The sequence below is a fragment of the Aphelocoma coerulescens genome, chromosome 4 (assembly GCF_041296385.1).
Source record: "Aphelocoma coerulescens isolate FSJ_1873_10779 chromosome 4, UR_Acoe_1.0, whole genome shotgun sequence".
Lineage (NCBI taxonomy): Eukaryota > Metazoa > Chordata > Aves > Passeriformes > Corvidae > Aphelocoma > Aphelocoma coerulescens.
Window position 1 is genome coordinate 67,006,201 of NC_091017.1, and position 26,700 is coordinate 67,032,900.

The following is a 26,700-nucleotide window of genomic DNA, read 5'->3' on the forward strand; positions in this document are numbered from 1 at the left end:
ACTTGCAGCCAATACATTACATTTTTAGCATTTGAGAGGCAGAATTCTTTATTACTAAGGCTTTAAAAAGTCCACTGAGACTCACAAAAGACAGAGAACTCAGTTTAGAGGGAAGGTACAAGAAACACAGGCTGATATTTCTGTTCTCCTTGATTATCTAAATCTCCAAAAGAAGGCTATTTGCAAGGAAGCTGTTTCTCAAAGGCTGAAGACCCACTGGCAAACAGTGGAAGGAGACATTCAGAGCTCCTCTGTGCTTCCAATAATTCCTTCTTGCAGACTTATTTCCCACAATATACAAGAGATTTACTTTTTTTGTGTATGTGGATATATTTGGCTGTCTTTTGTCAGAGCTGGTCAGATTCAGACCCAGTGATACAACACAGTTAAATTAACTCGCTTTTAGCAAAGTACTTACAAATAAGGAACAATTTTAAACTTAATGGCAAAAGAAGAAAGATATCCTTCCCAAGAGGAATGTTTGCTTAAAATCCTTTCATAAGGATCAAAGAGCTGTAAATGGGATTTCATGAAGTACTGTCTGTTTATAGAAGATCTGCTTTTAATCAGCAGTATCCCTCCTTTTGAATTTCAGGTCTAGATTACCCTCCATAGGAAGTGGCTTTTAGCTAGGGTAAACCCTGAATCAACTCTGGGAATTCCTTGTAAAATACTCCATCCTTGAGGCATCATTTCCGATGGCCACTAATGGAGAATCCGGCTTTTAAGGTTCTTGTCTTAACAGATGCACTCAAGTATATGGCAATTAATTTAGGAAGGATTATGTTGATTGTAGTAATGCTGTATCTTGGTCCATAGCCAATGTATTCATTCATCTTTATTCATTTAAAAGATCTGATGTTCTTTTGTTTCCCCTTTTGAGACCTGGCTTCCCATTCAGCTGGCAGTTCCATTGCTTAATCACCCACTCTAAAAGGGCTGCTCCTAGAGCTACCTACTCCATGGGGATTTCTTCACTGTAAATGTCATCTTTGCTTTGCTTTTAGAAGGGAAGCACAACAAACATCTTATTGATGACAATATTCATTGACATCAGCAGGGGTTTCACCTAAGTAGGGGCTGGAGGGTTGAAACCATTGCATCGTATGTTGCTATACCCATCCCTCAGGTTACACACAGGTTACATCAATTAGAGAGGATCTCAAAATCCCAGGAAGCCATTCACAGGAAAGCTTAAACTTAGGAAGAAAATAACAGTCATTTACAGCACGGCTGGCTTCTCTGTGCCGCTGAACTGAAGATGTGTTTTATCTAAGTTCTAGTCAGAAACCTGCATCAGGTTACTGGGACATAATTGTCTTGGCACCAATCACAGTCAAAATCCAACTAAGACCATATGGAATCCCTTCTCTGACAGAGGAGGTGGATGTAAGGGAAACAGAATAGTAGAAAATGCCTTTAATATGATGTTAGCAATGATAATTCATGACTGACTAAATGCAGTGGATACAATGCACATTGTTTGCACTCAGACACTTTGTGCTGTCATGTTGCCTCACATACCTGCTTTTTTCTGCCAGTGAGAGCAAGTGGTGATGCTTGCTGCCTCACCTCCCATGGTATCAGCCGTGGCTCCATTTCCACAGCCTCTTCGCTATGAGCACTACCTACTCCTTTAGCCAGCCACCTGCACCTACTTGGGTCCTCACTATTACACACAGGAGATTTTACACTGAGCGTAGACTTCACTGAAGTCAGCAGGGACAATTATTCATAAACAATAGCCGACACCTTAAGACTCATTAGGACACATACTACAGATGAAAACTTTTGTCTTGTGACAAGCAAACATAATCCCAAAGCATCTCTGCTTCAGGGGGACAAGGCTGTCATTTTTACATGTAGCAAGATTAGAATCCTGCAAATTATTTTGCTGCTCATCTCTATTCCTTCTTTCTCACACATACAAAAGCATTTATCTCTCTCATATGTACAAAACCCAAGTTTATCTGAACTACCTCCCAAGTGCTTCACAAGCAAGTGGATTCTCCTGGGTCCTGCAAAGGAAAATAGAAGTTTCACACTTTTACCACTTAAATAATTCTTGATTCTAAAAGATATGGCAGCGAAGCAGACAACAGATCCTGATCTCTCATCAGAAAAGTGGTTCATTGGCAGTGGTTGCTCTCAGCACTTGTAGGAAGATTCAGACAACCACCTCACTGCACCAGATGTCTTTCCAGACAGCCACTGTCCCCTTTCCAAACCTGCCCAGCTTCCAGCAAAGCACAGCTCAGTTCCCTGGGGTGGCACCAGCTACGATGGTGAAAACACTGATGCCCTGCTGTGGGCACTGACTGATGAACTTGCTGTGGCAGTTAAAGGAATCACTGCCCCAAAACCTTCTTTCTGTCCCTCTGCCAAAGGTTTCAGTCTCCATAGAAATGTCCCCAGAGGGACCTACTCTGAATGTAATTTAAGTCACCATATGGAACTGGCTTGAACACTGTGGCCACTTCTTTTCCTATAGAAAAAAGAAAGGAAAAGATGTGTCACAGAATCATGGAGACAGTGGTTGGAAATCCAAAAACTTATACTGAAGCAGCTCAAGCATCTCCAGAGCTGCCAGGCTGAAGTCCAGTCCACTACACAATGTGAATTCACTACATATGTGTTCATTGACAGATGAGTAAACTGAGAGGGAGCAAGTCTGTTAAAAAGACACACATGGGAACATGTAATTTTGAGGCTTAAGCAAATGTTCAAGAGTACAAAGGCATACAGAAGTCCGAGGCTTTGGTGTTTTAAAGCAGGACAAAAAGCGCTGTCTAAATCAGCCAAAATCTTGCACCAGAACAGAGTAATAACATGAGGCAGTGTTCCCATGCCTAGCACCCAGCAGGCTTTTCAAACACTTTTGGCAAGTGACACAGCAATCCAAGTGTAGCTTCACACTGTTAAACAAAGGTGGGTGGTAAAAAAGCATGGTCAGGGGAGATATGGGATAGATCCAAACCTAAACAAGGACTTTGGCCCACCATTCCAGGGACTCATCATCTCTTGCACCTTTAGGACATGTCCCCCCTGGTGCCCAAATGAATTGGCTGGCAGCTTTCACACCAGAACACCACACATTATGCCAGCACTTTGTTCAGACCAAACAGAAAGTTTCCATCTTGAACCAGTGTGTCACACCAGTGGAGATCCACATGAATGTATTTTTTCTCCCTCAAAGTATCCTGTTATCTTCAATTGAAGCCTACATACTTCTCATCTATCTTCATATTAATTCTAAAGGTAACAACTAAAATTATTCTCTGTGCCCACTCCTCTGCATTTCTTCAGTCTCTCCATTTTTCTGCATCTGCTTTTTTTCCTCATGTTGTGCCAGATCTTCTCTTTTCTTGTTATGCTCAGTAGTGAGATCCTTCCTCTGTAACACCATATTTTTGAGCTCTGTCTCCCTATGCCTTACAGTCTGTCTACTCAGGACCAGCAGTGCCTTTTCCCCATTCATACGCCAACCTTCGGACCATTCCCACAAAGATGATTCCCTTTTTTTTCCAGGGAATTCGGGCGCCATTTTCCTCTCCCAAATGCCTTCTTGCATTTGCTTTGGTGACTAGCTATTCTGCTTTTCCTCAGAAGAATTGTGTTCACACCTCCTCTTCACTGAGCTCACACAGATTATGTTTTAATGGGTGCAGTTGCTGCTGGAACAAACACATCCTGTCACAGGCACTTTACATGCCACATGCCTTTTTTAAACTGCAATTTTGAGTTCATCTAAGCTCAGGCCTTGCTTGAAAACTGCCGACCACTACCAAAACACAGAAGCCAAAATAATTTTGTAACACATGTTTCTTTCTCCACTGATTCCCTATAATACGCTGCACAAGAGGAGTGTAAGAGTGATGTTAAAAGCAATGGGCTGGGGGGTATATCCTGGAAAATCTGGTCTGCATGAGAACATCCTGCACAACCGAAGCACAAAAGATTGCCACCTCATGCAGAAAAACACCTCGGCAATGGATGTGGTGGCTGTCCATACTACACAGGCTGAGAAATGTGCTCTTGCTCTCTTGGCCACCCTTACATTATGTACACACTGTTCCATCCCCAGCTAACACTCCTGAACCAGTGGTTTGAGAACTACCCACCAAGGACTTCAACACAGTGCAGAGAACATGACTGAACTGCTTACACTTACTGGTTCAATGCATTTCTATTTTACACCACCAGACTGGTCTGGTGCTTCAAATACAGAGGTCCTTCCCCTCCCACAGTAGTTACAAAAGGGGACCAGTTTCTCCAATCTGACTCACAAATGAATGGCACCTTACACTGGTGCAGTGCTGGTACTCCACTAACAACAGCAAGCCTGGATGCTGCATGAGATACATAATGGGCAGCAGGAGAGTCAGAAATGAGATAAAATGCAAGAAGCATGAATTTTCACAAGCTGAAATGGAAAGAAAAAAAAAGGCAGATGAAATAAAAAAAACATGTGCAGGTTGGTAAATGAGAGTAGGGAGATGCTCAGCGCCAAAGGGGGCTGTCTGCAACAGTGCCTTTGCCAGAAACAGTGGGAGAAAGGAAAGCAGGAATAAAGCTGCTTCGGGGAAAAGAGGTGCAGGGGGTATCAGTCAGGCCCTGCTGTCTGAAGGAGTCAGGAGGGCACGCACAGTCAGACAAAGCACAGGGTGGAAGTTATGCCCATGTGCACCAAGAGCAGTAACCCAGAAAGGATACCACAGGGTTGTCTTCCCAAGAGTGGTATCTGCTTCCACACTGATCAGAAACTAGCTACCACCTCTTCCTTCACCGTTCCTGATGCTGCAGACCTAATCCCAGAGGAAAGTTTTGGCCAGGTTCTGACTGCTGGCAGCACCTGTGGCTGGATGCTGTGGCTGGGTGTTATTTTTGTACGCTCAGGACAGCTCCTGGCCACATGCAAGGAACACAGGCTTGGTACTGGAAAATCCACAGCTAAGTATCGGCACCCAGGACACTGTCAGAAATCAGTTTCTCACTTCTCCAATGAATCCAGGAGCTGGTGTAGCTCCAAAAAGCGGGCATGTGAGTGGGGGGAAATGTTAAGAACAATAACAAATGACATTTTTATATGATTTCATCATCACTGTTGTTGCATACTTCTACAGAGCTATCACATTTCCTTAGAGCCCGGAAGACTTGAAGCCACAATGTATTGCCTTAGTGGCAGGATGAAACATCTAATTTACCACACACAGATAGATCCTATGGGTTCTTGTAGCACAAGCAGTGCATACAAGGTCTTACACAAAGTGCCTGATTTGCTTTTGCTGGAGGAGAAGAATGGCCAGAAGTGTTAAAAAAAATACAAACAGTCCAGCCCTGATCCCTGCCAACTTCACTAATGTTAATTTATGCCTTTGATTTGGTCACAAAACTCAACAGTAATGTTAATGAATATTCATTTGTAGAAGCTTCAGAACATCCCATTTCAAAGAGAAAAGGCTGAGGTTTGGGCTTTCTTTTTCCCAGCAATCCTCTCCCCAGAACAGAGAAGAAAATTTGTGAGTAGTGATGTAATTAAAAGAAACTGTTGATTCTAAGGCAAAGACTCATAATTCTTCCAGTTTCTCATTCTACTCCAAACTGAAGAGCAAAGAACTAGCTATGGGTGGGAACCTGTTACACTGCAGCTTCAAATGAAGATTGAGCCATGCACAAAGCACCTGACACTTGCTCAGAGGGTAACCAGGGACTCTGTCAGTCCAGATATGCCCTGAGTAACTGCAACTCACACAACGCATGGAGGAACAAGGCAAGAGGAGCCATCACCCAAAAAGCCACTGCAGCACGCAGGTTCAGCCTTGGCCACCAGGCACTGCTGCCTGTTGATAGTGGAAACCTGCATAAATGAAGCACTTTGGTATCATAAACCCCAGCTTTTAGGAGGAGGTTGTTCCCCTCCTGATCAAATACTTCGACTGAAGGGTGTTTTCTTGAATATGGAGAAAACCTCGAGGAGCTTACAAGCTTTGTAACGCCGGCTCCACTAACGGCGGTAAGCACCAGGTTTGCTCAGGAAGGTGCCACACCCACCAGGCAGCCCGATTCATCAGCTACCGAAACTTGCCCCGAGACACACTGTGCCATCTTTCCAGGGAAAGCTCCACGAACCCAAGCAATCTTGGAGCTCACCCCGCTTCCCCAGTCATCTCTGCCCCAGGTGCCACAAGAGCAGTGACCCATCACCCACTGATCCAGCCCCCCAAGAGAAAAGCAGGCAGCAACCTGCAGACCAGCACCGGTCCTGGGAAAAAACCTCTGCCGTGTGAGCAAGCTCCGGGTGCGATTTCTCCCACCACACCCCTACCCGCCAGCTCTGCCTGTTCTTTATCCCAGCCCCTGTATCCCCAGATCCTGTGTATTAAGGGAAAACATATACTGTGTCAAAGACCCAGGTCCTTTCTTTCTGGCTTGGAAAGCATAGTCTATTGTAGCTCTGCTCGGATACAAAAGCATCTAGCGGGAGACAGGCACCGATAGGAAGAGGATGGTTATAATTAACTCTTTGACTTCTGATCCCCACCACGCCTGATGTATTAATAGCGCGCAGAGGTGTTGGTGCTGGCATCATGGCGCTCTTTGATTTTCCACGTTTCCCCCCACGCCCACGCTCGCCCACCTCCCGTTTCTCCGCACCCTGTGCCTCCCCCGGGCCCACCGCCCCTGCCCCGCCGGGGCTGCGCTGCCCCAGCCCGCTGCGGGGGGCGGCGGCAGGGGCACGTTGTGCTGCGGTGGTCCCCTCCCTCTTTTGTTCTGCCTCGCCCGGCGGCCGAGCCTCCCCGGGCCCGGCTCCTCGGGAGGGCGGTACCCCCAGCCCCGGCCCCGGCAGCGCCGGGACGAGCCCCCGCCGGCCCTCCCTCCCCTCCCCGCCCCGGCCTGAAGCGAGCACACAGCGCTGAGCCCCGGCTGGGCGGCGGGCGAGGAAGGGGAGGCAGAACACAATAAAAAATAAAATAAAAATATAATAATGAAATTTTAAAATAAAATTACATTAAATCAATCCGCGCCCAGAGCTCCAGCGGGAGGAGGACGGGCGGCGGCGCCCGCACCCGGCCGCCCCAGGGAGCCCCGGCCCCGCAGCCTGGGGGCTGCCCGCCGGCTCCGGGCACTGCGCGGCCGCGGCGCTGCCGCCGCACGCCCTTCCCCGCCCCGCGAACAAAGGAGCGCGGGCAGCGCTCGCTGCGCCCGGGGCCGCTTACCGTTATGTGGGGGATGCTCTTCTTGCCCTGGTAAGACATGTCGGCTCTCCCTAGCGCCGGGAGCACGCAACGAACCCGAGGAGCGAGCCGAGCCCAGCGGAACAACACCGGCGGTGCTGAGAGGAATAATAATGCGAAACCCGGTCGGGTGATGGGGCGGGGCGGGGGCGACCCGGCAGAGCGGTGGAATGGGGGCGAAGTTCCGTCGCCCAGAGGAAGGCGAGCCCGGCAAACCCGGCACCTTTTTTTTTCCGGCTGCAATCAAACAGGGACGCGGCTCCCGGGGGGGTCGGCGAGCGCTGCCTCTGCCGGCGGCAGCAGCGCCCTCCCGGCTGCAGGTCGGAGCAGGATTCGCTCAGCGCAACCCAGGAAGCGTTTCCTTCCCTCCTGTCCCCCACCCCTCTGCCTGGCCCCCCTTCACAGCCCATCAATCCAGCCGGAGCCTCCCTCCCTCCCGTACCGGCGCTGAGAAACGCCGCCCCGCCAGCTCCGCCGCCGCCCCGCTCGCACGCTGAGGTCACCCGCAGGATCCCACGCGTGGCTTGCCGCAGGGTGGGGACGGGGGATATAATCCCCGGCGGTGGGTCCTGCTGTGCTACACATGGCAGTGGCACTGCCTGCGCTGTCCCCACGGCATGGAGCCTGATGGCAATGCTCTGTGCTGTCCCCATGGCACTGTCCCCATAACACTGACCCTGATGGCACTGCCCTGCGCTGTCCCCATAGCACTGATCCTGATGGCATTGCCTTGCTTTGTCTCCATGGCACTTCCTGCTCTTTTCCCATGGCAGTGTCCCCAGGGCTCTGTCCCCATGGCTCTGTCCCTGATGGCACTGCCTGCTCCGTCCTCACCAACAGCTCTGACCCCAACAGCACTGTCCTGTTGTGCCCTCCCTGTCATTGCCCCATTGTCTCACACCTGCTCTGTCCTGTGCCCAGGGAGGTCACAGAGGATAATACAACCGGGCCAGGCCAGGCAGATGCTGTACTAGCAGCTGCTGGAGAGGTAAAGTGGCTAGCTGAAACCCTTCTGTGTAATCTCTGTCTGACAGTGTGCCTCCCTCCACCCAAGGTGCTTTATTAACACTCTGTGAACTGCAGGAAGGGTAAAAGGCACTGCAAAGCTGTGCCCAAGTTTATCCCCCCAAGGACACACACTCTGGGGCTCTTAGCACACCCACCCCTGTGAAATACACATAGATACAAAACATGAAGCACCCAGGCCACATCCCTGACACATCTTCCCCGAAATCAGTTTGAAGCTTGTAAAAAACTCTAGATGCCACTGCACAGGGGTCACACGTCTGCTGCTTACAGTGCACCTTCCTAAGCTAGTGGCAAAATCTTTATCCCTAACCTCCTCCCCACCTTGCTTTGGTCAACTTAGTAAGCACAGTGGTATCCAGAGAGATAGTGTGCAGTGTGCTCACTACCCTGAGTCCCAGGCTGAACTAGGAAGAGTGGGTGTGCTGTGCCCTCCCACTGCCCCAGGGTCCTGACCAAAGTTCAGGTGAGCTAGAAAAGAGAAGACTGCACTGCAGCTGGCAGCCTCTGAAGGCAACCCTGAGGTCATTGCAGAGAAAGCAGCAGCATCCCAGGCACAGAGTCCCACCAAACCCTGCCTGCTAACTCCAATGTCCCACCACAGCAGACACCCACTGGGCTGCACAGGAGGCCGTGCAGCACCTGCACCCAATCCCCACACCAGAGCAAACCAGCACCCCATTCATGCTCAAATTGAAGAGGGGGGAGAAGAGAGTGGAAACTCTCAGTTCAGCCTGTGGAAAGAGCAGAGTTCAGACAAGCCACAGAGGCTCCAGGATGGGTACTAAGGGACGGGGGGGGGTATCCATGCAGAGGCATCACTGCAGGGCCGCATTTCTTTCTAAGGGGAAATCAGTGACAGCCCGGGTTCCCAGGAGAGCCAGCCCCTCGGGTCTGCCTCCAGCCTGCATGCCACCGACAGGGCTAAGATGGAGATGCACAGCCGTCAGGGGCTGGCCAGCCCCACCGGCTCACTTCTTTCCTTGAGCCTACAGTATGTGTCCAGGCTGCAACCCCCGGGAAGGGGAACCCGGGGCAGAGGTTTCGGCTGATCCTCCCTCCTTCCGCGCTCCCTGCCGGGGAGACAATGCAGGCGCACAGGGAGCCGCGGGGAGCAGGGGCAGAGTCAGGGCAGCGGGCCGGGGCAGATCCTGGGGCTGTGCCTGGGACAGGCTCCGCCGAGTTTCCCCGGCGAGCCCGGGAGTGCCGCGGGCCCGGCTTTGTTCCGCGGGGCGGCGGAGAGGCGCTGAGGGTACCGAGCTGCCCTCCGGCCCACCGGCACGGGCAGAAAAGGAAACGGAGAAAACTCATCGCCATCATTTAGGAAGGAAAACGATTTCTGGGATCGCTCCCTCCCGCCCCCGCTAAGCGCTGCCAAGTGAGGTAGTTTAGGGGCCAGCCGGGCTCTTTCCAGAGCATCAGCGTGCCCGGGAGGAGGGGGCCGCGCCTCCCCGACCTGCCGTGCTGAACCTCCCCCGCGAAGGCGGCCCCCAGCCCCCTGCGCGGGCGAGCGGGGCTCTGCGGCACTGCACGGCTCAGCATGGCACGGCACAGCACGGCACAGCAAGCTCGGCTCGGCTCGGCTCGGCTCAGCAATCTCGGCTCGGCTCAGCAATCTCGGCTCGGCTCGCCCAGCGAGCGGGGGCGGCGGCTCCTTCCCCCCCCTGCCCGGGCCCCGCTCACCTGTCCATTGTCCTGGCCCTGCAGCAGCTCCTTCCCCACGGGGTATTTGATCTCCACGCCCGGGGTCTTGTCTTCCCGGTCTCCCGGGGAGCTGATGACGGAGCCGGAGATCTCGCTGATGTCGCTGGCGGTCTCGCTGTAGTTGTCCCCTCCGTCCAGCATGTCGTGCCGGCTGCCGCTCCGCGGGGTCCGGGACCCCTTCTTCCCCACGCTGTAGGCGTCGAAGTCGATGGTTTTGTTCTCATAGGCCCCCTCCACGGAGGCGAACATTCCCCCATATTTCTGTCGCGGTGTCTGGGCTGTCGTGCCCGGCCTAGCTAGATACACAGGCAGGTCATCTTCTTTATTCCAGTTCCTCTTTCTCTCGGCCATTCTCGCTGTCCGGATCTCTCTCTCTCTCTCTCTCTCACTGTCTCCCTGCCTCCCACTTCTCTGCACCTTCCACTATCGGGATAGGCTGTTAGTGACCATAAAACTGAATGGATGGATGCAGCAGTGGCGGAGCTGGGTTGGCTGGTGGGATCTTTCCCTTAGGGAACTGCAAACGTTAACCTCCCTCCCCCCACCCACCCCCCCGAAGGAAAAAAAAAAAAAAAAAAGAGAAAAAAAAGGAAAATAAGAGAGAAAGAAAGAAAGAAAGAGAAATAAACCCGAGCGGGATTTAAAAATAGCCGTGTTAGTAAAGAGCACGTGAAAATAAAGTACAAAGAGCGGAGCGGAGAGGGTGGCAGAGGCAGGTGATTGGAAAGCCCCTGACGAATGAGAAGAGCAGCAGCGATTCCCCGAGCAGGGACCGCAGTGAACAGCTCCCCCGGTATAGAATGATCCGGGGGGCGGGAGGCAGGGGGAGGAGGCAGGGAGGGAGCCCGCCGCATGCACACACGGCCGGTGCCAACAGGGTCCTGCTCTGCGGGCGGGCCGACGCCGGTCACCTGCTGCTGCGTGGCTTCGGGGTTGGGAAAAAAAAAGGGAAACGAAAAGAAAAAGAGAGGAAAAAAAAAATAAAAGCTCCGAACCTCCCCAGCCCCCCCGGGCGAGCCGGAGGGAGTTTCTCCCACTTTGCTCACTCACATTGCCCCCGCCCCCTCCGCGGGAGAGGCTGCGGCGGTGCCCGGGCGGGGCGGGGGGCGCGGTCGCGGCAGCCCTCGGTACGGGCGGGGGACGGGCCAGCGTCGCTCGGGGCCGGTCTGCGGCCGCAGGGGGAGCGGCGGGGAGAAGAGCGAGGGGTGGCCAGAATGTGGGAGGCAGCGGAGCCAGCCCCAGCCCCCGCCGCAGCAGCTGGTGCCTGCGGGGGTGGTGGCGGCTCTGCTCCGCCCCGCCGCCCCCGGCTGCCGCTCCCCCGCTGCGGCGGCGCGGACAGGGCGCCCGACCTCTTCGCACGCCGCGGGGGCAGCGGGGTGCAGGCAGGGGGCTACAGACAGCGGGGTGCAGGCAGCGGGCTACAGGCAGCGGGCGCCAGCCCTGACACGGAAGTGATCGCGCCGAGCGCTGCCTGAGCCGCCGGCCCCGCCAGCGGGGATGGGGAGCCGGCTCCGCGGGCCTGGGTGTGCGGCCCACGGCCTGAGTGTCCGCCGAGCCGGCCCACCGAGCCCCGCGGAAGGCGGGGAGCCGGGCGTGTCCCCGCCGAGCTCCCTCGGAGCGGCTGGAGCGCGGCTCGCCCCCCGGAGCTGTCCCTTCAGCACCCCGGGAGGCTCCCGGGCCGGCCGCTCGGGCCCGTGCTTGCCTGGCTTGGCCTCGGCAAAAAGAGGCAAACCATGCAAGGCTTCGTTTCACTGTGATGGGAGGGATCCAAGTTCCCAAAACTAGGATCAGGAAGGGTGGAGACTGTGCTGCCCTCAGCTCTCTGCACAGCCCACTTCAGAAAGTCCATCTTTACAGCACTACCTTTCTTACAGTGCCTGAGATCATCCACCGAATTCGCAAGTCCTTGGACACTCCTCTCCTGCACATGCAGCCAATCTCTGGCAATTGTCACAGGCTTTGACTATGCCAGTAGTTACATAAGGGACATTTTCTGTTGCTCTGAAATAACATATTGCAACGAGCTGGTCTGAGATTGATTACATGACTAAGCAAATTTGAGGGAGTGGATCAATCACAAGGCCTGTTTACTGCTCATGTACAATGTGCTGTTTGAATACAAGCCCAACCACACAGCACTCTTGCCTGTGGTCCACAGGCATGCTTGGTGGTCCCAGCACAAGAAAAACTGCAAGTTACTAATTGAAAATCAGGAAAAGTGGGAGGTTAAAGAGAGAGATCCTGGGATTTCAACAGAAATGAGTCCAGGTGACTATCCTTCTCATTAACAACTACCCATGGACCCAAACCATGTGAAAAAGCAGTGATGTGACATACCTGAGCAATGCCAAAATGCATCCAAGGAAAACATCACTCTTTTCTGCATTTATAATGCAGTAGGACCTGCTGTCTTGAATGCTGTGTGTCCATGGGTGTTGTTCACATGAGGGGAGTTAGGAAGCTAGTCAAAATTTCATTTATTATGGTTATCAGCACACTGATTTTAGTCAACTGACACTTCTGAGCATGTATTGCCCAGGATTCCACAGCTCACTTAATAAACCATATTTCCACATTAACACTTGAATATCATATGGAGGTTTCACTGGTGCATGTGAAAAAAAATAAGTATAGCTTGTAGGACATTGCTTTGTTGCTTCCTTAAAGTCTCTTGTATGCGCAAATATTGATTTTTTTTGTTCCTGATGGTAACATTGAGATTTATTGATCATGTTAAAAAAAAAAAAAAAAAGTTAATTTCTTCCTCCACAGGACACCAAACCCTGACAGTTAGTGAAATATGCAGGTGGTACATGGAGTGTGATGCGTGACCTGCCTGTCTTTGCAAGTATTGGAAAAAATATTCATTTTATGAGTTATTTCTTTGCAATCAAGAGATTAATTTGAACTTCCAGAATAAGAACTTTTGAAAGTCCCCTAGTAGGTCCAGTATGTTGCACAGTGCATACATCTGCTAAATGCCGAGCATCTTTTATTTATCAGCCGTAAAGCTAAGAAAGATGGACTCTGTTTACACTTGGGGTCTAGTTAGATAACACTGCTCAGGTTTCTAGAGCACTCAGGGTTTTTTAAATAAAAAAAATGAATAATACTATTTTTTAAATATTAAGCCAGGAGATTCATATTATTCTGATACATAAGGAGATCACAAGACTCAAAGAATATGTCAGATCAATGCTTTAGAAAATAGCATTAAACTTTCTCATTAGAAATAAGCATAAAATAATACCAGAGTCTGGTTTTGCTTTTAAATGTTTTGGGTTTTTTTTCATACCATAGCGCTTAGTTTATTAAAAACTATTCTCAGTTCACCAGATTCCTTTGTTCAGTAAGAGATAAAATTGCGGGTTTAGGTGCTACAGAAGCAGACCCAATCGCATCCTAATACCCCAACACCCTGTGAGTTTGCCTAAAAACAAGTATGCAACTTTGGAGAAATATATTGCTTAGGTATATTCTCTTGCAAAGAGTGCAGTCATCCTGTTTTGACATTGCTTGATGAAAAGAGGACTGAACTTGATTGAAAGTGCACCCTCTTCCTATAGGACTTTATTCCAAATAGACTAGATGAGTGATAGCAGAAAACTTAGGGTATTACTTGCTTCACACAAAACCTATAATGTCTTGCTGGACAAAAGCCCAACAAGAAGGGTATCATATACCTGCTTGGCTTCGGTTGTAGCTGAGCTCTTCTTGCAACAGCATGAGCATCATGAGCTAGAACAGGACTTTCCTGGTGCAGGGCCTTAGAGAATATGCAATGTACATTTTGCATGTATATTTTGCTATTGTGCATTTTACAACAGAATCATCAGACAAAAAAGGCATGAACAGCCCAAAAGGAATGCGTGTGAGAGACATGAGTTTTCCTTCTTCCAGAGGAGTGACTGGAGTTGCCAAGTCACTGATTCAGTCTCCCTCTCTGCTGTATCTCTGCCAGCAGTGTCCTCCTCCCCCCACAAAACCCCATCCCATGGATGGGTGATTTGAACTGTGTCCTCACATCTGGGAACTGTGAATCCAAAATACAAGCTGGGGAAAGCTCAGGTTACCCACTTCACAAGCAGTGATACAGCCCATAGTGTTCTGCCAATTCATATTAATTTCACTAACTCACCAGAAGCTGAATGGCAGCTCCTCCACCAAGAGGAGCAAGAGCTCGGGTATAGCAGTTTCCTTACCCTGTTAGAAGATCAGGTGCCCCCTTCCTCAAAACTGAGACTTTCTGGCTTGCTATCCATGGATACAGTTGTATATAAAACTGTATTTCAGAAGCTCTGCCACCATTTTAAAGTTAAAATAATAAAATTATAATGTTTTTAATTTAAAATATGCATACATTTAATATACAAAATTATACAAATTATACATTTAGCTAACATAGAAAAATACATCTTGTTAACAAGATAAAATGTCAACATATCTTACATAATTTGTGAGAGTTACAAATCTGTGATCATCAAGTAGACTTTGTGACTTCATTACAATTCTGTATCCTCCTAGTTACACTGAGTATTAATACGTATGTACAGTTGATATCAATGGCAAATGTCTTAGAGTGGAAATCTTTGCTGAAGAGTTATCCAGAAGATTTTAATGAAACAGTTAAAATATGAGTGGCCTCTTTTATGCTATTGAAGCTTCTCACATAGCCAAAACTAATGTGACACCCAGTGACAGGGTGGTCATGGGTCAGAGTTCAAATTTTTTGCATTTATTTACAAACACCCCTCCTTCCCCAGTCCAACTGGTACACCTGCTTAAAAAGTATCACACCATAAATCCCAGCCTTTTTGTGCATTCTTTGGTACCTACTCAAATGGATCCCAGTTTGTGGCCCTAACAAATGCTCTTCATGACTTCTGGTTACCACTCCTCTGTTGCCTGTGCAAAAGTGTTAAATACTTATACAGCACTAGAGCTCAAAAGGCAAGATCTCTGTACATTATTCATCCCAGATTACTCATAAATTCCTCAGGAGGTGGGGAAATATTTTTGTTTCAGTCAACAAATGTGTGCAGTAAGTCTTCACTCCTTATTTAATTTACATGGTTTCCTTTTCCAAGTTCCAAACAAAAGACAGAAGCATAATTTATAAATAAGCTATAAAAATCAGTTCCATGCTGGGCCTTGTCTTACATACTGTGAGGCACGTAATGATTTTCTTTTACTATTTACATATTCTTTAAAACTTGCTTGTCATCACAAGGAGAAAAACAGAAAACCACACCAGTCTGATTTTCAGGCCTTGATTTTTTTTTAAATTTATTTTTTTATTTATCTCTGTGCCAAGAAATTACTCTTAATTCCTAGAAGATAAAATTCACTCATGAGCTAAAAGCTTATTCAGCTTTTCCTAAGAGCTGCTTAGGACCATCAGTGAGTGATACATGAATTGCCTCACGCAGGTTCTTTTGGCACTGGAGTGGTTTTCATCTGTTAGTTACATTTTCCCTGTTTTCAGAAAGACCACAGTGCAGAGAGTAGAGAAATGTAGCTGTTTGGCATTGGTTAGTGCACACTGTGCAGTAACCTCTCGCATTGGAATTTACATTTGCATATTCATATTCCCATAGCAAGAGTCTACATTACACAGAGAAAAAATAGTGAACAGAGATTTATACCACAGATCCCAGCAACTCTTAATCAAGGCGGATCTTCAAAACTACGAATCTCTCTTTTCCTCTCCTACAACATTAAAGAGAACATGATGCCCACATATCTACCACATATGAGAATTTCTTAAGCCAAGTAGAAGCAAGCATGAAATCTTGGTCCCAAGAAAGCCAGTGGAAATTTGCCAGTCAGTTCAATGATAGAAGCATTTAATCCAGTATATTTAAACTTTCTCCTTTTTTTTTCCCCTTTTTTTCTGCCTTTAACTGCAACTTGCAACTTTCCTAGTATGCATGGATCCCAATGGTAGAATTTAAGTTAGCTATATTTTTAGATCACGTCCCATACAGGAAATAGTATACTCTCTTTCCTAACATTTCTACAGGGGCAAAAATTCCTGTCCATAATCCCATGGCTACTTATTTCTAATTCAAATATATTTGGAGCCAAAGGCACAATATATTTTAAAGGAATTCTGCTAAATGCTAAAGCAGGAAAGAGGTTTGAATAAGTTTCTGTAATCCTAGGGTCTGTTACCCCTTCGCCTCCTTAAGGCACTAAAGGATTTCCAAAGGATTAGTGGCAAAACCCAGCATGCACATGTCCCTCCCTCCACCCCATAACCACAGTAAATTAAAATATTACAAACCTTCATCTGCGAGTGAGAAATACAGGTAGATTGATGAAACACAAAAATCAGAGTTTCCACTTTTCAAAAGGCCACAAGGACAAACATGAGCCATACCTTAGCAGACGGTTTATCCTGGGAACTCTGCTGTGTATGTGACACATTTCCCAGCAACTGCATTATTCTGAATGTAACATGATTATCACACCAGAGTCAATCATTGTACTTGCAGCATTTGTCATCCATAGTGGTGTGAAGCACAGAATTTGGGATTTAAAAGTTGCTTAAGGAGCAACCTGTAAGCTGTATTTTCAATATCCTCCAATGCTCTATACAGTAAAGTATACACAAATAAGTGAACTGCCAAAGAAACCATATTTTCCATGTAACACTGCGCACCTTGTCCATTTAGGGTGACAGAAGAAGATTGCATTTACTTACAGAACTTAGCAGCATCTTAACTTTGACTAAAGAATTTGGCCAAAACAATACTGTGCATATAAAGCAATCAGAACAAAGTGACCGATTTTTCATTCTCTGAAGGTTTACCACAAAATGACAATACATGTAAAGCATGTGCTGGCACCTCTACCATAGATATCACATTAAACAAGTTAACTTCTGCTTAGTGAAAGAAACTCAAACTCTCTAACAAGTAGACAACACTTTTCACTGTAAGGCAACTAGAAAATAATAGCTAGGCTCTCTGTCTTAGCTAGCAATCTCACATTAAAAGTTTACTGCTTTCTTACAGTGATTTGAGGCAAAGCTGGGATTTTACTCAGCTACATGAAACACACCCACTGGTCTATCAATGCAATTAATAAACAGACTTTTCCAATATTGGTTGGACAATTTTTGTATGAGGAGATGGTAGAATTTCAAGGAGATCGATGTGGTACAAACCACAAAGTGCTCTACATTCCTTACACTAATTGTTCTAAAATGAAACCAAAAGGTAGAAAGCTTAAGATGTTACAAAATGGACAGCTTCCTCATCAACATTTATAATTTATGGTGGGAGATTTTGTGTAAATACCAGGAAAGAGGCCTGATATTTTAGTTAAACACTTAATTCAGAAGAAAGAAGTAGGGTTTAATTGCCTCAGTGTTGTAGAAATTATGTATGTTTTCAAGTGGATAGTATGCAAATGGTAGAAACCTACACATATGTCATTGCTTTATTTTAGAAACTTGTAGTTAAGCTTCACGTTACCATGACAACGTGTCATCTTGCTACTAATTGTAATCTAGAAATGAACATTACATTAATCTGATTTGGGATTCCACAGTTTATTCTTCTTCTGCTTCCTTTCAAAGGGTATCTGTAATTACTGGGCAACTATGCATTGTAAAGACAGCACATCCTAGCAATTAGCTCAACATTAAAAAAAGAAAAAAGGGAAATAAAATCATAAAGCAGTTATCAAAACTGAAAGTGCATCACAATGTAAGAGACAGTTTGAGAGTAGCTGCTGCCATTCAGGTCAGCACAAGTATTGCCACTGACTCCACATGGCTGTGTGCCTTTAGTTTCAGAAAGGATGGAGGTACCCACAGGACCCTTTATGTACAGGTCTGGTGCCTGCATTCCCATCTCCCTGCCTTCCCAAATGGTACTCAGAGGTGAATAGTAGGGGTTGTGGTGTGTGATCTGTATTGTGCAGCACGGTTGCACAATGTGTTTACATCACATATGCTACTACCAACCAGAGTGCACAAACCCATCTATTTCTGAAAGTTAAATTCAGTGTGGCCTATTCATGTGGTTGAAATACTCAGAGTATTAGGACAGAGCACTTTGATGTTCCAAGTGCCTCTCAGTGCTCATGAAGATCATTCCCAATTCCAACTTACCCTTGTAAAAATGCCATTCTGTCTCATTTGCTAAACAGTTTGTACCCTCAAGTATCACAGCCTCAGATATACTAAACATCCCAACTCAGATCAAAGGCTCTTTCAGGAATGCTCAAAGCCACACGAGGCTTAAGATATTACATACCCACATGAGCAGAATCATGAAGATGGGGATTGTGCTTAACTTGGTAATTGCTTCAAAATGCGAATGCTGAGATCCCAAGAAAACAAAACAAAAGAAAACAAAACTCAGACTCAAACATGCATTGGCCTGCATGGCCAGCTTCCATTACAGGAGGTGGCTAAAATGGTGCAGATGGTAACGTAGGGCAACTTCTCACTTCTTCCCATAACGTAGCAGCTGCAGTCACCTCCAGGCCAAAGTACATTTCATCAGTCCTTCAGAGCTCTACTGCTTCTTCTGTGTGACTGATACATTCTTCCCTGGACAAGAGGAAGGAGGATTAAAAAAAAAAGGAAGAAAAAAAGACAAAAGCATAAGGTAAGTATCTGTATTTTCACAATTTAAGGAATTGTTTGTTTTTCATTCAAGGTCAAAATAGAGCATTTGGCAAGCAGTGTGCCCAGGTGCTTCTATACAAACATAGCATAATGGCAGCACATTGTAGAAACCGAACTATCCAAAACATATTGAGACATTCTCCCATGATTTACTGATTTAAGGTGAAAAACACATTCCATGCTTTTCCTTTTGCTACTTTTTGTGCACAAGACAAACATTCATTTGTCAATATGGAAACAAACATTCTCTGCCATCTTCCCAACACCATCTCATAACCCACTTAGCAGGGATCTACAGAAGCAGTCTAATGGATAAAGTTCAACTTATGGAATGACAGCCATCACAAATCCAACCTTCCAAGTAGGTCCTATTTCTATGACTCTTCTCAGAAAAATATCCACCATTTGCATCTTTCCTCTGATATTAAAATTCAAAGCCTACAAAACTTTTTATTAGGCTTTACAATTTCCACTAAGGCTGTCATTATTACTGTTAAACATCACCAGTGATGCACTGCTTGCATACTTAACTCTGGCTAAAACTTGATGTCTACTGGAGAAACACACATCTTAGTACATTGGTAGTACATGAAATGATAATAGCACACAGAATTTTGTTTAAAATATTATATTGCAATTATTATTATAATAAATGACTTGATGACAGTAATTAACTGTCATTACTAAAATGGGTCCCAGTCACCAACATGCCCCTCAAAAGAGAAAAATTAAAAACTGGGAAAGAAGAGAGCCTTTATGGCTTGTACTTCAGGATAGAAAGATTTTTCCAAGCATGAAGAACAGAACTGGAGAAAAATCCGGCAGAGAGAGGCAAAGTAATAAAGGGGAGGTCATTATTTTTGGAGAAGCAGATAGATGGATTATTGTAGGACATAAAACCAGTGAGATATGCAAGAGTCAGTCACTGATCCAGGAGAGTGCCAGCTGGGCAGGAGGACATCAAGGATTCCTAGTGATGAGAGGCACTTAGAGCCCTTGCACACTCTCTGGTTCAGCTCTCCATCTTGGATCAGAAACTGGTAAATGTTCAGACTTGTTTTTCATTCAAAACAACACCAGAAGCTTTCTGCAGTCTTCGTAAGACATTACACATTAATTCTGCCTCTGCTGTAGGTGCATCCAAAAAAAATTGGATTTGGAATTCCATCTCTTTGCATCATCTAATGAAGTCCAGACTGTACTGCAAACAAAGAAAATCCATTGCAGTTCATTCTTATTTCCAGGCAAAGAAAGGGAACACTACTAGAGTCTCCATAGATCATCTTCTTTTTGATTACTGTCTTTGTAGTCTAATTAATCAAAACAACACCCAACAGAACACACTTTCAGCCTTTGCTATCCACACCTTCCAAGGATTTTTCAGGACATCAGGTACTTTTTCATTTGTAATTAATATTACAATAAATTAATATCACAATATGATAGTACCAGCAGAGCTGGCCTTGTATTTTGGGATGGTGTGAAATACATCCCTGTCTCTCCTCTTCTAGTCATACATGAAGTTTCTTCTCTGTGATCCCATCACTGTACATACGCTCTAGGGACGATCAGGAGGGTGACTCTCTAGGTCCTCCTAAAATTTAGCTTTATTTTAGAAGATAGAGAGGCTTCAATTTTAGTTCCTCAACTGGTTGCAGAGGAGCTACCCACTGTTACCAGTTGCCAGTTTACTGACTTGTTCAAAAGGAATAATGTCCCTAAAGTATCAGGGATAGCTATGCTTGAAAAAACTATCACTGAAAACTGGTGTGGCCAGAATAATGGAAAAGTGATTCATTCATTCAATGAACTTACAGTTTTTTGTACTTTAATGATCACTTCTTTTGTTATCCACCAATTTAAATTTAAACTAAGTTCTCTAATTTTCCAAAATTGGGGTTAAAGAATATTTGTCAAACATGCACTGCTAGACTAAGAGCATTTACAAATGTAGAAGTCATTATTTGCCTAATATTTCCTTCAATTTTTATTATATTTTTCTTGAAACGTTAGCTGCCTATTCTCCTTTCTCATTTTGTCAGACTCTTGAATTTCTCTCTCCCATTCATTTCATCCTCTTTGTCTGTTCTTTCTCCTTCCTATGTGAATTATTCACCCCCTCCTTTTACTGTCCACCTGAAGTCTTTATGAAACCTTGTGCTTCTCACAGTCTTATCTCCTTGAAAAATCTATCCTTCACCCTTCTCTTAATGATTTTCTTCATACTACATATGTAATTAGGAAGTGTAGAACATAAACATAAACCACTAATGAATTGTTTTGTAATTACTCTGGTCAGGGAGGAAGTCTCTCTTGTGAAATGCTTGAGGAAAATAAGAGAGGTCTTAATGATGTTACTTTACCAAGGAAAAATATTGACCAAACATTTCCAGGGCTCAAGCATAAAAGTGCAGTTTCCAACCATGCATCACAGAGATTAAAAACCAGCTGAGTCTTTATCAATGCTGTACCTAAGACTTTCAGCATGTATATTTCTGATGCTCAGAAATTTGCTGGCCTCCCATTCTTTGGTAGGGCTAAAGCACATGGTTGAGCAACAGTGCGGAGGCTGGGCTTGTGCTCTTTCACATCACAAGCAAAATCAATTTCAGTCACCAACACAAAGAACTGCTAATGTAGAAGGTCATTAAACAAAACTTATTTCTCTGACATTGGAACCTCAAAGGAAACCTTGAAATAAAAGTGATGACTGTGCACTGCTCTCTAAGGACCAAATAATTTCTGGCATAACAAAGATCAGTGATCCATATTCATGCTCTCACTTGATGTTCTCCAATCTTTTACCACCTCTGTCAGCCACCAGCATTTATTTTTTCTAGCTGCTTCCAGTCCTTCACATTTGCACTTGTTCATCCTGTGCTAAGTATCAGGAAACTGTAAGACCACAGGAAAGAACCTCAGAAGGTCATTTAGATCAACCTACTCCAAGCAGAGTCAGTTCCAAAGCCAGAGCAGTTTGCTCAGGGTTTACCTAATCAGTCTTGAAAAACTCCTGGGATGGAGAATGCACAGCCTTCCTGGGCAACCTGTCCCACTGCTGCAATGTCCTCATGAGGGAAATGCTTTTCCTCTATTCAGTCTGAAATTCTCTTGTTTCATCTTATGCCCTCTGTGTCTCACGCTCTCACAATGTATCACATTGAAGGGCCTGGCTCTCTCTATGCTTCTGTGATTCTCAGTTGCTTCCTCACAGTTTCAGGCAGGTTATTGTGAGGTGTCCCCAAGCCGGCTCTCCCCCAGGGTGAAACAGCCTGGACCCTTGGCCTCTTCTCACAGAACAAATGTTCTGCTCCCCCAAGTGTCTAAACTACCATTTTTAAGGAAGCTCAGAGAGCTCATACTGGTGGAACAAATCTAGTGCTAACCACCTCCTAAAGACAGCTGTCCTGCTGGACTCCTCCAGTCAGCTCCCTGGAGAGCTGAGTTCTGTGCCCACTGCCAGGGTTGATGGTCTCCATGCCCTGCAGAGCACAGGGTGGATGGAAGTCATCCTTCTCCCATTAAGAAGGTACAGCAGTAAAAGCCTTGCAAAAACTTTCGGAGCGTGCATCAAAGTCAGAAAGGAAAGAGCCAATATAGAGGCTTCAAAGACAAACAACACTGGGGCTGGAAGGAAGAAAACTAAGAGCTGCAGGACTGTACACATATTCCTAAAATCTCTATGGCATCTTCAGAGAGTGCCTGTGCTCACTGAGATTGGAAAAGATCATTTCAGATCATTGAGCTCACCTGTAATGAATGCACACAAAGGATTTGAAGTCAAATAATTCCTTACATTTAGAAGAAAAAGATAGTAAAAAGGAGGATGTTATTTTATTCTGGTCATCTGAAAGAAGACGTGAAATATGGTGATACCACCATAAAAACATATTTAAATCATGTCTGATATCTGAAGTGGGTTTGGGTGGTGGACCATCGTGCACTTTCAACTGCTGCAGTAGGACAATCAATGCATATTGGGAATATTTCCCCAGTGTGTAACCCAGCATTAAAGATTCTCAAGGCACCAGTATACAGTGGCTGCTCAGTACCTCAGCCCTGATGTGCAGGGCCAGAAACACCATGCTTCCACTGGTTTGTAGCACTAGAGGTATTTAAAGTGAGGAAATTGCAAATTCAAGGAATTAATAAGATTTCTTTATATCCAGCAAAGAAATGCATATTTCTGCTATTTGTGAACAAATATTTCAAGAAGATACTATGCAACACCTGAAAAGAGTTTCTGCTGTAAATATAAAAGAAGTACTCTGCTGTGCCTCTGCCCTTATCAAGGGTCACAGATTATCCCTTCTTTAGAGCCACTGAAGCACCAGTGTTTTCTATCACTGTTCTGGAGCTACAGTAGCACAAATGAGAGAAAACGCCAGGCAAGAGGGCTTGTGCTATTCTTTAATATTTTATAATGAAACTACAGATCTTTTACTTGGTCTAACTAATATAATCATGAGCATCCATTCATTTTGTAATTTTGATTCATTACAGAAAATCAATATGTCTGTGGCATGCACACACATCAATAGAAAATTATCTACCATAAATTGTTTAATATCTGTTTTATAGTACCTTGTTTTAAAACATAAACATTTTCCTTTAGAAAAATTTTGATTACCTGAAAATAGAAAAACTGGAAAGAAAGAAAGTGATTACAAGAAAAGAAATGTTGCAAAGCTGCATTTTGCCATAATATACATGGGATCCCTCAGCTGTTTGGTAAAGAAATGCTATATAACCAAGAGCATGATCTTTGCAAAAACATTTGATTTCTGTGCTTGGTAAAAAAAAAGATCAAATAGCATTCAGTGTAATCTTCTCATTCACAAATCGCTGCTTCTAAAATGCATTTCTACTTGATGGATTCACTTTGGAGCTCAAGAGGTGTGAATATCATTAAATTCTCAATGAAGACGTATTGATCCCAATTATAACCAATGGCCAACAGAGCTTGTCTACATCTCAGAGGAAAGGAATTGCATCCAAGGGAAAAAACCCCAACAATCATCTAATCAACCATGAATGCTGAAAACCACAAATAAATTATGTTCTCTTCTGTTAGAAAATTATATTATGTATTTCTACATTCTTGTGCTTAATAAAGGTATTAAATATTAGACAAGGTTGCATATATAGATCTCATTCAACATCACTGCTCTGGCTTTATGTCAGTTTCTTTCTTATGAAACTAATGGTGTAATTCTGGAAAAATGAATTCATGAATGATAAACAAGCCTTGTCTTACTCAACTCTATGGAAAATACATTATTTTCATTAACAGTAGAATATGGGCAATATACAACAATACAAGCAGTGCTGCAATTTAATGCTACAGAGCTTTTCATAAAAATGTCACACACACACAAAGACACTCATTTTCACGCTGCTTGGAGAAGAACAGCTTAAGAGGCTTAATTAAGAGTGGGTAGCTATAGTGAAGAGGACTTGCAAATGTGAATATTATAAATGTGCATGGACAGTTGAACTCACTGTCATGCTGAACATCATTTTGGGAGTTAATTTCTTCTGTTAATGGACTATCAATATATATAACATTTGCTTTCAAAAAATGTCTTCTAGAACAATATCCCTGCAATCCTTTGCAGCTCTGAGATGCAAATGCTTACAGAAGATCCCTGATGTCTAACCTCCTGCTCATCAAATATTCCACAACTTTGCAGGCAGGCAGTAGTAACAGACACACTTCTGAAATCAATTGCTACCCCAAAATCTTGGACATGCAGCCAAGGATAGCTAGCTTGCCAAGAGGCTTAGGGTGAAGTGCGCTGATATGAGGCAGTTCAGCAATTTAAAATGACAGACTAGGAAACCTTGAAGACTGATCACAGATTGTTGGAACACACACAGAGAAAAGGAAAAACCAGCTGGATTTTTTTTTTTTTTTTAAGACAGTGTTCACCCAGTGCTAGTCCAAGCTAAGGAGTGGCCCTATTCTAATTTAAAATAAGGAACAGTTAAAACACCTTTGTATTCAAAGGATCTTCCACAGGACTCCATTTACTTCGCTGATTTGATTTTCCTGTAATGGCACTGCCTCATTTAGACAGCTCCAAGCCTTTATTAGCCTTGAAAATCTAACAGCACTTACTAAACACAGGAACTTTTTTGTGATAAATTATGCACATGAACTTAGTGTTATTTACATTTCTCCCATTAAGACAATCATAATGGATTTAAAGGCTAATGAAAATGAGTTAACATCATACTACAGAGACAGTAGCAGCATGACATGTCCAAATACGATGGCAGAGTGGTATCTTCTATGTATCAGGCACATTGCTTTTGAGGAGCCTCTCATAAAAATGATGCAACCCAGTACAATGAAAAAGCAAATTCCAGAAGGATTTTCTTGTCAAGTCAAAAATGGAGAAAATCTCCATCTTGTGCATGTTTTGCTGAGGTTAAAGAAGTGAGCATTATCAAGAAATTACCAACAGTAACAGACAGTAGGAACAACCCACAACAAATACTTCCCTCTAATGTAATTCACTGTGTGCTTTAGTACTATAATGCATCCAGTTAAAACTGGGACATACAGTGTTTCTTCCAGTGCTGAAAATGCAACAGACAGATTGACCCACAAGAGTCCCACAGCCTCCCTCCCCTGAAAAAAGATGCAATAAAAGTGCGTTCAACTTGGTTATTTTCAAATCCTTCCCCTTACAGTTTCTCAAGGAGGCACCCTTAACACAGAAATCATCATGATGAGATTCTGCTGGTAATGTGTAGTATCATTCTCACAGAGCAGCTGTAGAACACCACTGGAACAGATATATTTGCAATAGGTAACAGCCATGAGCCTTGTAAAAAACATGCTTACCACAAGGTGGTAAGTACAGCCATGAAAATATGAAAAACCTGCTGGGATTGAAGAGCAAAAATTGTGAGCAGGACAAAATAAGGCCCTTGGAAGTGGAGGCTGTTTGAGCCCTTCAGTCTCTGGAACACGCTATCTCCTTCCTAGGTGACCCTCCCAGTCAGTTCTGTTCACATTTGCATGGTAACAGCTGCACACAAGACCAAGGCTTGTATTCATCTAAGGCACAGCACCCTTTGGGCCACAGGGGCTTTGTCCTGGGGACACCAGTGATGCCTGAAAATGCAGACCTGCCCATTGTCCTTCAGGGATTTTAATGATCTAAAAAGCACTGCAAATATCCTACAGAAAACTATTCATTTAAATTATTTGACTTAGGGGAATTCACAGGCTTTTATTTATTTTTTTTTTTTTAAGTCAAGGTCATTAAGAATAGCTCACTCTATACGAGACTGATTTGATGACTCACAGGAGACTGGAAAAATCAGCAGCAACACTGCATATTTAGAGTATAATGTTTAGTCATCAAAGACACTTTCAGAGTTATTGCCTCCTCCTTAGACACATTTTTTAATTGCTACAACAGAACTGCAGCAGTAACAAAGAAATATCTTCCCCTAAAATGCACAGTCATGGGAGTAACTGATCAGGTTTGCCTTGCTGCAAATCAGCCTAAGAAAAACAGGCAAGTGAATTCACATTTCAGCAAAGCATTTTTTATCCCACTACCTCTCCAACCATGCAGAGAAAAATTATGTATATGCATCCAGAGCAGATTAAGCAGCATCTGAAGAGGAGGATTTCTAGATGCTCTCTACCCCACAGCAAAAGCTTAGGAAGACATAGGTATTGGAACATTTCTGTTTTGCTTTGTTTTCCTTGCCTGATCTTTAAAAAGTCCTGATAAATGCCAGGATAACTGCTAGAGGAGGTCAGATTTTAATTTTTTTAAAGTAGTAATCAAAGCAGTATCATTACCAGTCTGTGAGGAAATCGTAGGCTTTCTGTTCCCAGATGAACCCACTGCAGATTCATGTCAGACAGAGACAGAGGATGCACAGCTGCAGCTGCAGGATCAGGAGGGTGATGGTACCTTTGAACACCCCATGGCAGAGCCAGACACTCCACTTGTCACCCCCAAAGCCTCCAGACCAACAGTGAATCTTGCCCAGCCACAGCAATCTAAAGACTGCAGAGTTTAATAACTGCAACACATTGCAGTTAAGTTGCAGTTACTGCAA

At 45.1% G+C, this 26,700-nt stretch overlaps 2 protein-coding genes across 3 annotated transcripts in view; both read right to left on the minus strand.

Moving 5' to 3' along the window:
* Positions 1-10,477, minus strand: part of CRMP1 (collapsin response mediator protein 1) — a 49,452-nt gene extending 38,975 nt beyond the window's left edge. The window contains exon 1 of one of the 2 annotated variants that reach the window (XM_069014473.1): positions 9,945-10,477. In XM_069014473.1, the coding sequence (XP_068870574.1) occupies positions 9,945-10,316 (372 nt within the window). In that variant the 5' untranslated portion in view covers positions 10,317-10,477. Of the gene's footprint in view, positions 1-7,217; positions 7,546-9,944 lie in introns of those variants that run through there. The other variant, XM_069014474.1, reaches the window with a different exon arrangement.
* A 7,047-nt stretch (positions 10,478-17,524) lies between these two features.
* Positions 17,525-26,700, minus strand: part of C4H4orf50 (chromosome 4 C4orf50 homolog) — an 81,313-nt gene continuing 72,137 nt past the window's right edge. The window contains exon 15 of the mRNA XM_069014873.1: positions 17,525-18,531. Within this exon, the coding sequence (XP_068870974.1) occupies positions 18,497-18,531 (35 nt within the window). The 3' untranslated portion in view covers positions 17,525-18,496. The remainder of the gene's footprint in view (positions 18,532-26,700) is intronic.